General features: G+C 43.1%; 1 protein-coding gene and 1 pseudogene across 1 annotated transcript; both read right to left on the minus strand.

Moving 5' to 3' along the window:
* Positions 1 to 556: 556 nt before the first annotated feature.
* LOC120675743 lies at positions 557 to 3,826 on the minus strand (annotated as a pseudogene).
* A 1,811-nt stretch (positions 3,827 to 5,637) lies between these two features.
* On the minus strand, positions 5,638 to 6,754 carry LOC120676836. The gene has a single exon (XM_039958165.1). It carries the CDS (start codon positions 6,629 to 6,631, stop codon positions 5,888 to 5,890), a length of 744 nt encoding a protein of 247 aa, XP_039814099.1. The 5' UTR covers positions 6,632 to 6,754; the 3' UTR covers positions 5,638 to 5,887.
* Positions 6,755 to 14,591: the final 7,837 nt, after the last annotated feature.

The raw sequence follows: 14,591 nt of genomic DNA on the forward strand, positions 1-14,591 counted from the left end.
GAATAAAAGACCCGATAGACATCGGGAAGGACTCCAATAGTACTCAACTAGGACTTTCCATTTAATCATGTCCCCCCAAGACTATATAAGGACGAGCAGGGACCCCTCGAAAACACACAATCATTGATCAACTCTCGAGGCAATACAAACAACCACACAGAACGTGGAGTGTTACGCTCTCGACGGCCCGAAACTGTATAAATCTATGTTCCTTTACACCATCGCGTTCCTAATCTCGGTGAGTCCCTCCCTACAATTAACTACCCTGGAGATACCCGTGATAGACTTGACGGTTAAACACTGACACTAACCAAGCTCGCCACTATGCCGCCGCCTTCTCCTCGCCCCCGCCGGCGGTCTAACCGCCGCCGCCACCCCCGGCCCCCTCCTCTGCTATAGCCGAAGGCCATGGAGCCGCCCCCACCCCCAGCAACCCGAACCCTAAAGCTCCGCCACCTCCCTACATCACCCCAGTCGCCAGCTAGCCATCCAATCAACACACAGCACCCAACACGACCACACTGCTAACTCACACCACGTCCGAAATGAAACACAGTTACAGGGTCAATTTTAACCTACTTCAAAATAAGAAGTTTCATAGGCTCATTTACGAGAACGCCAAGAGCCGGGGCGGATTTACATATTCGAGGAGATCTGGGAAGTACATTCCAATGCAACCACATGCGGCAGGTGCCAGAACATACGGGGCTATCAATTAAATATGCTAACAGTACCAACTCTGGAAATTTGCTGGCCCTATGAGTGTGCATGACACAGCAATCTGCAGCAATTACATTTTCATCTCTGCATGACGAATACCATATCAAAAGGCAGTACAACAAACATCTACATGCCCATTCATAAGGTTTGTGATAATGATTTTATAGCTCACCTTCAAGCTATTCGTGAAAATACTACTGCAAACAAAATACATCCTGCTACACTTGCAAACAACTGTTTTACACTTAGATATTCAAAAATAAAGCCACCAAATACCAAAAGAAAGGCTGACTAGACGTGTGTCGTGTGTGCCTCCACAAATATATCAGGCCAGCGGCATTTCAATTTTGATGTTGATGCGTTGTAATGGGCTCATGTATGACATGATAGCACTCTCCTATGATAGCCTCAAAATCACACTGAGCACAGGGCATCACTGTATTAAATAATCTCAAATCGAATTCAGATTGCAGTTTGTTTTTTACAAATGGATAGAGCTGTGCAGGATGGCATCTCTGTTCTGCAATAAAGACTCTTCTTGGGAGTTGTCCACGTGATGTTCAATGAAGAAATACACAAATGCAATTATCACAAGATTTCAGCTTAGCACTCTTTATTGAAGGCTACAATAGTTGACTGGTTGCAGTAGGCCATTTAATAGTAATATAGTGGTTTCAGTTTTATCTTTCTTTAGTAGTTTAGTTCAAGCAACTGGTTATATTTCGAAATGGAGCAGTAACTTTCGACAAAGTGCAAGTAAGACATTACTAAAAGATCAATCCAGAGTCTAACGACACAAAAAACATCAAGCAAAAGAAATGGGAAAAGATAAAAATTAAAACAAACTAGTAGGAGCTTGAGGCTGATTTGGTTGATTACATAACCTACCCATGTAGTTTCTTGGATCTTGGACTCCTGGGAAAGATCATCTTTACATAATGCTGCATGATTCTAAGCAACGCTAAGTAGCAATAGAACATGGACAGGATAAATCCAAACATTTTGAGTTCTTAGGATTGTAATGAACTGCAGTTCGTCGTGTAAATAACTAAATCCGTGAAGGGAAACACAACAAACCTCAGGAAGGACATGGACCTAGGGCAGCAACCAAGTCGTTCAAGGTGGTACAACAGACCTTCCTAAATAATATTAATTAATTAAACATCCAGCCTTAGTAACCTTGGCTCTCATTGAGTGCATAAATTTGTGTATGGTTTTCAGAGCATCGAAGCACTTCTTGAGTTCTTGTAAGTTCTTATATTTATGTAAATTTAGTATTAACACTACATTAAACAGCTACCAGGCGGCAAAGTGGCGAACTATGATCTGTCGTGGAAATGGAACATGATAGAAGTAGCTATTAGTTACTGGCAGGCTACCTAGTACTAGGTCATAAGGAAAACATGTTATTGAGTCTACAGAAGCTGATTGAAATTCCACCTCATTTCATGAACAGATAATAGAGTTGCCTATGCATACCAGTGAAGAAAATTGAGACAAAAACTAAATCACAAAGCTTTCTAGAAAAAAAAAGTGCAGGATTAGCAACAAGAAAAACTATTGTAGCGGAGATTCTAAACAACAAAATATGAGAACCATATAGACAGTAACAGAGATTGGTTAGAAATTTAGGGGGGTCAAAGGTTAATCTAGTTAACAGAGTAGAGGGAGCTAATTCCATGCTTAAACTCCAATTTAGCCTTAGAGGTCAAATCTTTCTCAATAAATTAGCGAAAGTTAGTGGCAGTCATGGCCCATCCTGGCGCTCACTGAGTTCTGCTTCAACAAATGGAGTACTAACAGTTGTCAAAACCAATTGTGAGCTAACCTATACACAAGAACATTGCATCAAGAACCCAGGAAAATAACATAACTTTAATACTGTACTGTCAGCATTCGACTGAAGCATACAAGAGAACAACCTTATAATCACCGGCGGCGTTGTCCCACCAACAGCTCAACTCCTGGCTCAAGGACATGTCCAAACCACCGGCCACTCTCCTCTGCATCCAATCCGGCCACTCGTGGCAGCACTGTCCACAAACCATCGGCTGCGTCAAACATGACCAGCCTCCCATCCACAGCATTGTACAAGCAAAGAATCCCCAATCTGTCAGCCGCCTGAAAATGCCAGAAACTGCCATGCCGACCAGCCACCAACGGATCAAACACCTCCGCTGGCATCACACCCACCTCCCTCCATACCATCGCCTCCTTCTCGTCGTCCAGCCGCCATACCACCACCCGTTCCACCTCGCCCAAGTCCCAATCTCTCCACCCCGCCAACCATGAACAGCTTGTCATCGTACACAAACAGGTGTGCCGTAGTGAGACCTTGTGGCATCACAACCGACAGCACCTCCCATGTCCCCGTCGCGAGATCGAACACCAAGAGTGCGTCGGGGCCGCGGCCGAGGACGAAGAGCTGACTTCGGTCGCCGGGGACTGCGGCGTTTCCCAAGAGCGAAATAGAAACCGGGACATCGCCTCTAGACGCCCACTGCCGGGAGGGATCAGCGGTGTCCAGGGTGTAGGAGCGCACGGCCGCGCCAGTGGTGACGGCGACGAGGATGCAGGAGGAGGAGGGGGGCGGCTTGACGAGGACGGAGAGGAGGTAGAAGCCGCCAGGGATCGGCGGGAGGAAGCGGAGCGTGGCGTAGGTGATGAGGCGGGAGGGGGACGCGGAGGAGACGGGCGGATAGGAAGGGGGGCAGAGTGCAGCGAGCGGGGGCGTGCGGAGGACGCGGCGGGAGAGTGGGTGGACGACAAGCCGTGGGGTGAGGAGGAAGAAGGCGTCGAGGCGGTGCGGGGACAGGAGGGCGTGGAAGGCCGGGGAGCGGAGGAGGCGGCGGACAGCGCGGGAGGCGGCGGCGACGGGGAGCAGCTCGGTGACGGGGATGAGGGAGAGGATTCGCTCCTGGAGGTGCGCCGGGAGGGCGTCCCACTGGCAGGAGCTGGCGTACGTGGTGGTGGTGGTGGAGGAGGAGGAGGAAGCCATGCCCACGGATCGAAATGGGGATGGCCGGATGGGTGGATCGCCGATTCGGTTTCTTCTCTACTCTTTGCGGAAGTGCAGACTGTGTGCGGTGGAGAGGGAAATGTGGGACTTGGGGACGGGACGGGCGCACGGCGGGGAAGAAGAGAGGGGCGGGATCTCGCTGGCTTGTGGGCCTCGAGGGGCTGTCTTTTTTTTCTTTTTCTTAGAGCGTAGGGGCACCGTTTTTCTTTCAAAAGAAAATAAAAAATAAGGCACCGTTTTTATGAGAGTTTAGATCTTGGCGGAGTATTTTTGTTATGGATCTCGCAAGCACATTAAAGTCGTCTAACCGACGATCTCATATAATATTATATTATTTTAAGATGACTTAACAGAGAATAATAGATTATTCTAAGATCACTTAATAGAGGCACTGCAAATTCCAAACGACATCCCGACCAAGGATTTTTGTGGGAGGGTGTAAATCGAACGATGCAGGATGAAGATCAGAGTGCATGGATGGCAGATCGTTAAGATGTACCGTGGCCTTCTTTCAACTAAGGCTCTATTTGATCACTTTAGTTCCTACTTGTTTCGATGCAGAGACTAAACTTCATTAAACCAGCCGTACATAGACAATGTTGCCCCTATTTTAATGCACAGGATCACAAGTATCGAATAGGGACGAGATTGGTTAGGAGGTGGAAAAGTGGCACTTTAGTCCCCTTTAGGCACCCCTTGGGAACTAATGGACTAATGCATTTTACTACAAAATCCATCATCGCAAACATCTCATCATCACTAGTTTAGTTTGAACTGGCGATGACGGTGCACGTTACCGTCGGTTCGTATTATGACCCGTAGTAGTATCTTCACCACCTATTTTTTCCCTCTCCCTCCCTCCCTCCTCTCCCTTAGATTTTTTCCTCCTCGGTCCTTATCCTCTCTTCCCCGATGCTTCCCCCCTTTCATAGCTCCTCTCTCTCGACGCACGCTCCTCAACCTTCTTCCTCTCTCCTCCCTCTCATGCCTATCTGCAGTACTATGGCGTTGTCCTCGTATCCCCTCCCCCTCTCCAGCAAAGCGGCGGCGTAAGGATCACTGCAGCGCGGGACTGTCACCCTTCTTCTCATCTACTCCTGTCTCTCCTCCCCTTCCCATCTCTGGCAAGTGCCCTCCCACCCTCCCTTCTTCCCTAGCACCCCTCCCCTCCCCTCTCCGACGGCGCATGCTGCAGCAGTGCGGCGGCACGCAGCAATTGATGAGCGTGGCCGCGGAGGCGCGTGGCTGCTAGCGGGCCAGCAGTAGGTGTGCGAGCATTTTTTTTTCTTTTTCTCTTTTTTATTTAATGGGCATCAACCACATTTCTAAAACTAGTGGTGATGCCTCACCCTATCACGATCGAGTTAAATCCCATGGTAACTAAACTGTTGGTGATGCACATTTTGAATCGACGATGATGGGATGTGCTAGAATAGTGTTTGATCCTCTTTCAGTCCATATGTTTGGCGCCCTAGAGACTAAAAAGGACTAAAAGGTGTGAATAAACTTTAGTCGCGCCCAAACAGGGAGTTGTTGATTCTTATGGGTACGTTACGAGGATCACCGACCACAATGAGAGCCTAGCAAGTAAGGTTGCTCTATAAACCAACACCAGAAGAGGAAGGTCGCATAAACTCGAATTGATTCCGGTAGGAGGTGACCATTTGGAAGTGGACCAATGTACGAGACTCATGCATTTAGCACTATATTACAGAATACCTAAATAATTATTGTAATCAAATAAATAAAAGCTTTAATCAGGGATATAATTTTTGAGTGATCGAGTTCTGAAAATTGTTGGTTAATGGATTTTTTATGATAATCATAGGCACATCTATGCTATACTACTAAAGAAAATATTTTTTGGTCTGGATAAAACAATACGTAGCCAGCTGTTCTTTTAACGACAGTCTACTGGCATATTGCATCTCCTATTGTGAAGCATAGGCCATGTTTACGACACCAATCCAAGTGGAGTTGAAACGAACTGTACACAGCTGAATGAAATATTCCACAAACTTGCAGCAGAAGTGTGGATTATACATGTCTTTTGTAGTTTTGTGGGATATGCATCCGAATTTCTATATTGCTCATCCACACCACGAGAAAACCAGGATAGAAACGCTCGATCCACTAGTCCCTTTCCTCTCAATATGGGGCATCGTCGCCGTCCACCTGCCGGCAGCGAAGCCCCTTCACATCCTTCTTCCAGAACACATCTTCATCATCATGGCTCCCGCTGGCGACATCGGCTTCTTCCACACCTTGGTGCCTACCTCGCCGGCATGCTCCCTTCAAAGCACGGCCGACCTTCTTCTTGACCATCTGCGATCTCGACCGGAGGTGCAGCGCGGCCATCACCGGCACCACCTTCTTGATTCTCCTTGCCAGCGTCGTCACAGACGGCGGGGGCGGCGCGGGGATGTCCAGCTGGCGGCCGATGACGTACCCGAACGGAAGCTTCCGCACGATCTTCACGGGGGAGGCTGGGGGACGGCGTTCGATGCTTCCGGTAGGGAAGATGGGCGGCGGGCTGAGGCGAAACGATGGGGGCTCCAATTCGTCGACGTCCGTAGAGGAGGAGCGCAGCTCGGAGCTGTTCGCGGACACGAACGTCGTCTCTGTATCGCTCAGCTCGTCGCGGCCACCATCCTTCTTGTTGGTGGGCTCCTCCTTCTTGGCACCCCAAGACAGCGATCTCAAAGCTCGGGAGATGCGCCGTCGGTGGTTCAAGGGCAGTAGTAGCTTCGTTACCTTGTTGTCGATCTTCTTGCGTGATTCCTCCCCGCCGCTTGGGGCCATGGCGGAGCGATGCGACCCATCGTCGGAGCTTTCGATGGCGTAGACACAGGCAGGGGACGAGAAGGTGCGTACCCAGACAGACCTCTGCATCCTCTCGCTCTCCCTCTTCCTCTCTCCCAGTCTAGATTTCTGAATGGACGGCAACGGGAGGAGATGCGATACTGTTCCGTGAAGGCTATATTGATATGGATGATGGAGAAGGTAGACAAAATACAACAGATTTAAACAGATCGACTCTAGTATATCTTAGTAGCATATTGGTGGATATGTGGACTTAAATAAAATAGAAGAAGCCCGATTTGATTTTCTGTCAGATGAGGAAATATACTCAGCAGTAATAATATGTTAATTGATAAAGCCTGGCATTTATTTGGTTCAAAAAACGGTGGTGCCTGATATGGTACAGATATATTGGGAAATATTCCATAGTAAATGGTATCCATTTGGAGAAGATATGCACAAAGGGTGCTGTGCACAATAATACATAGTGATATAGAGAATATATTATATATTTAATGCCAAATATCTGAAAAGGACGAAATGATCCTACTCTCATAAACAAATATATACACATGCCACTGAGTAATATACATTCCCAGTTTCGACTCCAATCGTCAAACATAGATGCCAATCTTCCGTGGTGATGCCACAGGGTACATGAATCCAAATATGGCTAATACCTCCTTTATCTGTACATGGGCGTATTGTATTAGTGTATTACCAAGCTTTCTTCGAATAAGTATAAAAATTCCAGGAATTATATACTTGAAATAAAACTGAGATTATTTTTCTATATTAAAAATCATTCATATCTCTTGTACTGTTACATCTCTTCTCTATCTGCCCCTACTAAAAAGAATGAAGTGGCGACCGGTTGGTCATGCGACTGTCATTCCACTGCTCCATCATCTCGCCATTCACTAAAATCGCTTAAATCTACATCTCGCATCACCCCTCCTCTCCGGCCCGCCTCTCACCTCCGCACCTCCCACTCCGCGCCACTACGATTCCTGCTGCCCGCTGCGGTGCCGCCATCCTCCGCGCCCGCGCCCACGCCCACGCCGCGCATCTCTCGCCGCCCCACCCCATCCTCATCAAATCAAGCCTCATCCATGCATCAATTGTCCACGCTTTCCCCACCCTCCCCATCCCATGCCCCTCCTTGCCCCATCCTAAAGATCTTCTCAACCTTGCCCCCTAATGATCCACTCCGATCGGGCCCCTTGCCAACCAGCCCGCGTCCGCCATCAACCTCAGACCCATGTCTGTGCTCGCCGTCGCGTCCTCCGTGACGAGCCGGCACTGCAAATTTATGTTTACATGGTATCATCACACATTGATATGAAAATTTATGTTTCTTCATGCTCTGCAGATTGTAGACCCATCTGATTTAATTCTGTTCTGATAGTTTTGAGGCTAAATCTCTCACATTGCTTAGTAATGGTCGGCACATAATTAGTTGTGGGCAGTGGTGACCGATTGGTCCAGCTAGGCATATATCTGAACACTGACCCTGATTGGTGAAAGCTGGATTGGTACATCTGGTTTCTGCTTCAAAATATTACATTTGTAGTAGTCTGAGTTCTTGTTGTGTTGTTTCTAATGGCCTGTTGGTAACCTTGCTCAACTTCTGTTGACTAGAATGTTGCAGGCAGAGATGCATGCTAGAGTTGGAGATAGAAATGAAAATTGAATAAGGTCAGGATGTCAAGTTGAGTGAGCTGGAATTGTAGTATTACTTTTACTCTAATATCCTTAAAAAATACTGCTTCAAATCTTGAAAAATACTTCTCTACGGTTATTGTGAAAATCATTTCTTTATGTCCGAAAATAACTTCTTTGAACAATAATTATGCCAAACCACTAGAACGATATTGCTTTAACATTTGAACCCTGCTCTTGTACTTACTATTGGGTGTTTTAGGTGCAAAAAAAAAAGGTTTCGAGTATGATATTTAGTGCTAGCTCATGGGATTGCATTGGTGAGCTCCATTAAGAAAAGCATGATGACTATATTTATTTTCTCTAATGGACACCATGAGTATATTGCTAGGCTACTTGATGTCAGCAATTTATTTTGTTTACTTTACATGTGCAAATGAGCTAAAATTTAGTGAACATTGCAGTCGGTCTTTAGTTTGTTGTGGGTGTCCTTATAGTTGAAGAGTTCCATAGTAGATTTCTTCAAACTCTTAGAAAAATGTTGTCCATGGTAATTCTTTAATGTAAATATGTATCTTCTAATTGATGTCATGGTAACTTGTAACCGGAAGATGGTGTTAATATGATCCATGGTGAAACTGATAGACATTTCATATGTAAAACAAATTCAGATCCACCGTGAAATATACTGAAAGAGTAAATCTGCTTCGTTTTTAATTGTTCCTTAGCATTGTTCTTAATGAAACGACTTGTTTGAGCACTGATGACTCGAACATCAATAGGAGTACATTGAAAAGTATATGTTTGTTGCAAGCAACTTGTTTTTGTGTTTTAGGAACATGTTTTCAATTGTTGTGTATACTCTTTTCTAAAATCACATTATAAATTGTGATGGATTTTGAGCACTGATTTAGCTCTACAACATCTATATCATTCCATGATGTTATTCTAATGGCGTTATTTTCAAATAGCATGTGAGGCTCCAAGGTTTAATTAGCTAATATTTATCTTAGAATTTTATACCCGTAACGCACAACTACTAACCTAGTTGCTTCGACACTATGCATCGACCCGCATGCGGCCGGTAAATCATTCAGTGGAGTCGCCCTGGGGAGCACTAATGAAACTCGTGGAAAATCCTAAACGATAAGAGGAAGTGTGGGAAACATATAGTAGAGATGACAAAAAGAACCTCGGAAAGGGAAAATGCAAAGCAAATTAAAGTCCCATTGCGGTAAGGATGGAGATGGATGGCTGAACATCCGAATTATCTGGATTCGTATCCGTTTAAAACGCTAATATGGATATCTTTATTCATATCCAATTTTAATATGGATGTCATATGGATATATTCGGATCCGAATTTCAGAATTTTTCTCTATCCGACTCCATTTCCATATTCGAAATAAATGTGGAATATCTGACCATATCCGTATCCAGAAAGATAAAATGATTAGTGAAACCATCTTAAATTTATCTCTATAGCTAATTACTTGATAATGTACACCATTTAAATTATTTAAAAAGCTAGATGACTAATAAGGTTAACTCCAATATTATAAATGATATAAAAATTAAGTTTAACTATTCTAATATATTTATTTAATGATAAAATTATTTTATATGAGTCAAATTACTTATTTTACTTAATGGTGAAATCTTCTTATATATGTTAATTATTAAGAATTTAAATATTTATTTACTTTGTATTTAAAAATAGTTTTATATATTTATAAAAGCTATACAAAGATAAGTATGTTTTTTATTAGCTATCTTCTTATCTTTTACTCTTTACTTGTATAATGATTCCGATCTACTAAAAAAATCATTGATAATGTATATTGATACTCTCATTGGCGCTATGTTTCAAATCAACAGGGTATCTGGATTCGGATCCAAATTTGAACTATCTGTTTTGTATTCGTATTCGAGAAGATCCGCATTCGCATTCGTATCCGGATTAAAATGTGGTAAAAGGTAACATCCGGATCCGATTTCATCTGTATCCAATCCGTATCTATCCTTACATTGCGGTTCACAGAAGGACAAACAACATGTTCTTAAAATAACAGGAGTATGCCCGGAGCATGAAAAAATATGCCATTGTAAGATTACTAGGCACAACAAAAAAATTATTTGTTTACCTTTGGAAAACTAGCAATGGTATGTGTTGGTGGTAAAAATTGGCACAAACTATGCAGACCGGTCTGACCGATGTGAGCAAACCAGTTACTCTGTCAAAATTCAAATTTGACTCTACTATTGCATAGATCTCATCGATGCGATCAAAATGCATATATAGAACGCTCGATTTGAAGTTCGGACGATAGAGTTATAACTTCAGGTAGTGGCAGAACTGGAGGGAAAATCTGGGGGGGGGGGGTCAAATAAACATATGGAATAGTCAATTTCATCTTCAAATTTTTCAGTTGAAGTTTATCTTCATCCCACCAAGGCGGTGCGAGAACTCACAATATTACAATTTTTGAGATTTATTTGGAATTTTTAGATTTGTTAAATGGACTAGGCCCAATATTCCAACACATTTGTAACAACTTTCTGTTAAACATATTACAAATGGTGATAGTCTTACTTGATCAGAGTGCAAAGCAGTCCATGCTAAGTTGATATACATTAAACCTCTTGTATGTTTTAGAATGCCATTTTTTTGTTCAAAACATGGAAATACCTTGGACACAAGCGAAAAATGAAGAATTATCAAATGAATCCCTAAAAGAAAACCTTGGCAATGAAAGTCTCTAAGCTTCTAAGAAGTACCTATAACAAGGCTCGTACCTTGTGAATTAATCTTAACCACATCAGATAGTTCCATCGAAACCTTTATCTACAGCTTCCTTTGTTTCCTATCACAATTCAAATGCTTTTTTTTTTTTTTGTAGAAGTTCATTTCCATTCCTTTACCCTTTTTTTGCTAATTTTTGTTCCTTTAATTTGTACCTTCTGTACAATAGTATTAATGGTTTAATACTTGTATGGAATTTTCGTTCACAATACTCAGTTCCATTTCATAGGAACATCAAATTGTCTGTGCTGCAACTTGGTGGCAGCAGCGCGATGACAACTCAACTAAGATACCACACAGCTGTGGTATCTGTCAGGTAAATTAAAACAAAATCAAACTGCAAAAGGATCACGACCACCAGTAAAAAGGGTAACTGATTTCTCCCTAACAAATCAGCAGTGCATCACTTTTATTGTCACATCAATTCTCATAAGCCTTGTACATCCCTTGAGATGCATCAGACTATTTTTCAGGATGATGGGAGCATTTTCTGCCTTGAGCCGCGTGACCTGGGGCAGTTTGCCCAGCATTCTTGGGATGACTTGAAGCACCTATTGTTCGTGATAGGGCAGCAGTAGCACCACGGAGGATTGCAGTACTGATGGTGCGGTGACCACTCACACGGGTATGCCGTACTTGCTTGACCTACAAATTGAATGTAAAGAAGGTTAAAATCTTCTCTGTATGGTAGTACATATCAGGCAATGAATTTGTTTTCACATTTATTCACCAATAGTTCATATGCAGAAGATTATTAGTCGACCAACGTTAACAACTTACCTTGCCCTTGTGTGGCTATGCATCCGAGAAAAACCAAGAAAATCGCAAGGACTTGGATGGCGTACTTGTTATGGATCACCATGTCCACCAATACAGTTTATGATCTTCAGATAATAGTGACTACCATAGGTTTTTTTGTGAGCAATTGTGAAAACGCGAACATGTATATATATACAAGCATGTGTTATTTAAAAGGAAATGAATTATGTGGTTTCGGTGTGAAGAATAAATTCTCTATTTGCAGAATAAATTGATTACATTGAGACCTGTCAACATATTTGGCTTCTATAAGTGCTTATTAAATTTGATCCTATTTGTCATGGATTCAATTTCCTTCTATTTTTGTATCATGCATAAAATGCTTCGCATTATTAATAAGAAAAGTTCTTGATCGAGGATTTCGGTCTCACTAGGATAGGTAGACACTGCAGGGACCATTCATATATGGTCATGATATACAACGAACCATCATAAACATCTAGTATATCAAGACCAAAAGCGACCAACCGACAATACAAGTACTCCTACCACTACATAGTTATGAGTTCGCAAGCAGTTGGCAGCCACAGAAATAATCGATATGTTACACAGTTAGTTGCATGTAGAACAAACCGTTTTGCTGGATAGTGATACATGCGAATCGGATCGCTTTACTTCGTTATTGCTTCATCAATTACGTGATTGGTTAACAGGCCATCAAATTTTAACGGTGCGAGCATCACGCGACAGACCACGAGGTTACGAGTTCGTGTAGCGAAGTGGTTAATATGCTGCATTTTTGGCTATGTCGGTGGATACACCGTGTTTGTTAATTGTTAACAGCGGAAGAAAATCAGTCCTATCCATTTCCGGGTGATGGGGCTATTGTAAAAATACACGTTACATCAATTCGTAGAAACGTTAGAGAATGGTGTGACGGTATGGCCTCAAAATCATGTAATAATATGTGTGTAGTAATTCGTGTGGCCTGCATGTCACATGTTGTTACAACCGGGTTGAGGCTATTATTTTATCGGTCTGTGTACCGACATGTGATGCCTATTCTATGATGTAATCTATTTAATTTTTCCTACTAGTTTGTAATAGTTGAAATATAAATGTAACACATCGCTGGTGATGGTGGATCGATGATAGGTTGCTAGGCAACAAAAGGCGGCACATGAAGGTACACGTGCTTGCATTTGTCGACCCTCACCACAAGCATGTTGATTTCATTGTGACGAAGAAAAAGGCCATGCTGTCACAATATGATTGTTATTATCATATTTATTAAATGCTTGGATGAATATGGTGAATGTCATGAAAAATTGAGTGCCCTTCCAACAGCTGCACCTATTGGTTCTTATTATTTTGTGGTAAGTCTGCCAAAGTAGGATGTCATCCTCTTCCTCGATCCGTAGGGTGGTGTCGGACCCCACAACATAGTGTTGGTTTACTTGATGAAGCTACCAAGTCAGACTTGAGCTTCAGGGCATGAGAGTTGGGAGCCGGGGCATATGATTCCACCCAACAAATGAGAGTCACATAGGATGCGATTGGCAAATGTTGTTTACCTTGTTTGACATCATCCTAGACGTGATGCCAAAGCTCATTAGTTTCATAGAAAAATGTTGGATCTCGTCCTGTTATGCAATGTTGGAGGGTCATTAGCAAAACATAACAGATAGAAATTCCTTTTGTTATAAACATTAACGAAGGTAGTGCTAATCCTTGCATATCTCTCTGTTGTAGATGTCTAGCTCATCAAGCTTCAATTTGTGCATTATTCTTGATAAAGAAAAACTGAATAGAACTAACTCTATGGACAGGTTCCGAAGCTTGAGAATTGTTCTCAAGCAAGAGAAAAAGGAGTACGTGATTGAGCAGCTCTAGCCAGAAGAGCCAGAAGGTGTTTGACACAACACGGCTCAATACCGACAGTATGTGAAGCATACTGATGTTGTTGTTGACATCCAATGTTTAAAGCTTGCCTTTATGAGTCCCTATTGGTATATTTGAGCGTGACGAAAGAATCCACAAGCGCACAGATACCACTATAGCTTTCACCTTTGAGTATAACAAGGGTTATTGAATCTAGGTTCAGGCTCATCCAAGGACACAACACTGGTAGGATCAAGGATAGAGAGGGCTATTCAGATTTGGATTTAAGACAAGAAAAGCATAGTTTAATTGTTTACGTCAGGCTAAAAGGGTTGCCTGGATAAAAGTAGAATCTCTGAAAATGGGGCTACTATCATGCAACTGAACGTGGAGGATTACGATGGCACAGAACAGGGTTGTTACCACCTACAGGCTACATCTACAAACCGTGGGATGCTACAACAGTCGAAGGGTAAATTCTAGTCTAGGCATCATGTCTACACTGCATTTACTAGCTCTAGTCATGGCCAAGAACATCCGTCTCTATCAGGAGTCTTAGACTATAGCTATCCACTATTACTAGCAAACAATCAATCCAGTAAACAGCTAGGGACTAGTACTAAACTTGAATTTAAATTACTGAATACTGAAGAAGTCACGAACACTTACATTGACTGACACCATTCCATCAAGGTACAAGCCTAGAAGAGTGCCGACAACCACGGCACTTTCCCGACTTCTCCTCACTCTTTCCCAATCTTTCCTACACTCTTAGGCTTCCTAAGCACCTAAGGAGAACTCTCAAGCTCCAAGTGAAGATGAGAGGTAAGGGGTATGTTGGTGTGTGTCTCATTCTTTACCCCCACTCTAATGTTCATAGGGAGGAGCTAGGGGCCTTCACGCGGTGTTTCCAGCAGGGGAGCTTAATCAACCCGACCTTAGGAA

The sequence above is a fragment of the Panicum virgatum genome, chromosome 5N (genome assembly GCF_016808335.1).
Source record: "Panicum virgatum strain AP13 chromosome 5N, P.virgatum_v5, whole genome shotgun sequence".
NCBI classification, from domain to species: Eukaryota; Viridiplantae; Streptophyta; class Magnoliopsida; order Poales; family Poaceae; genus Panicum; species Panicum virgatum.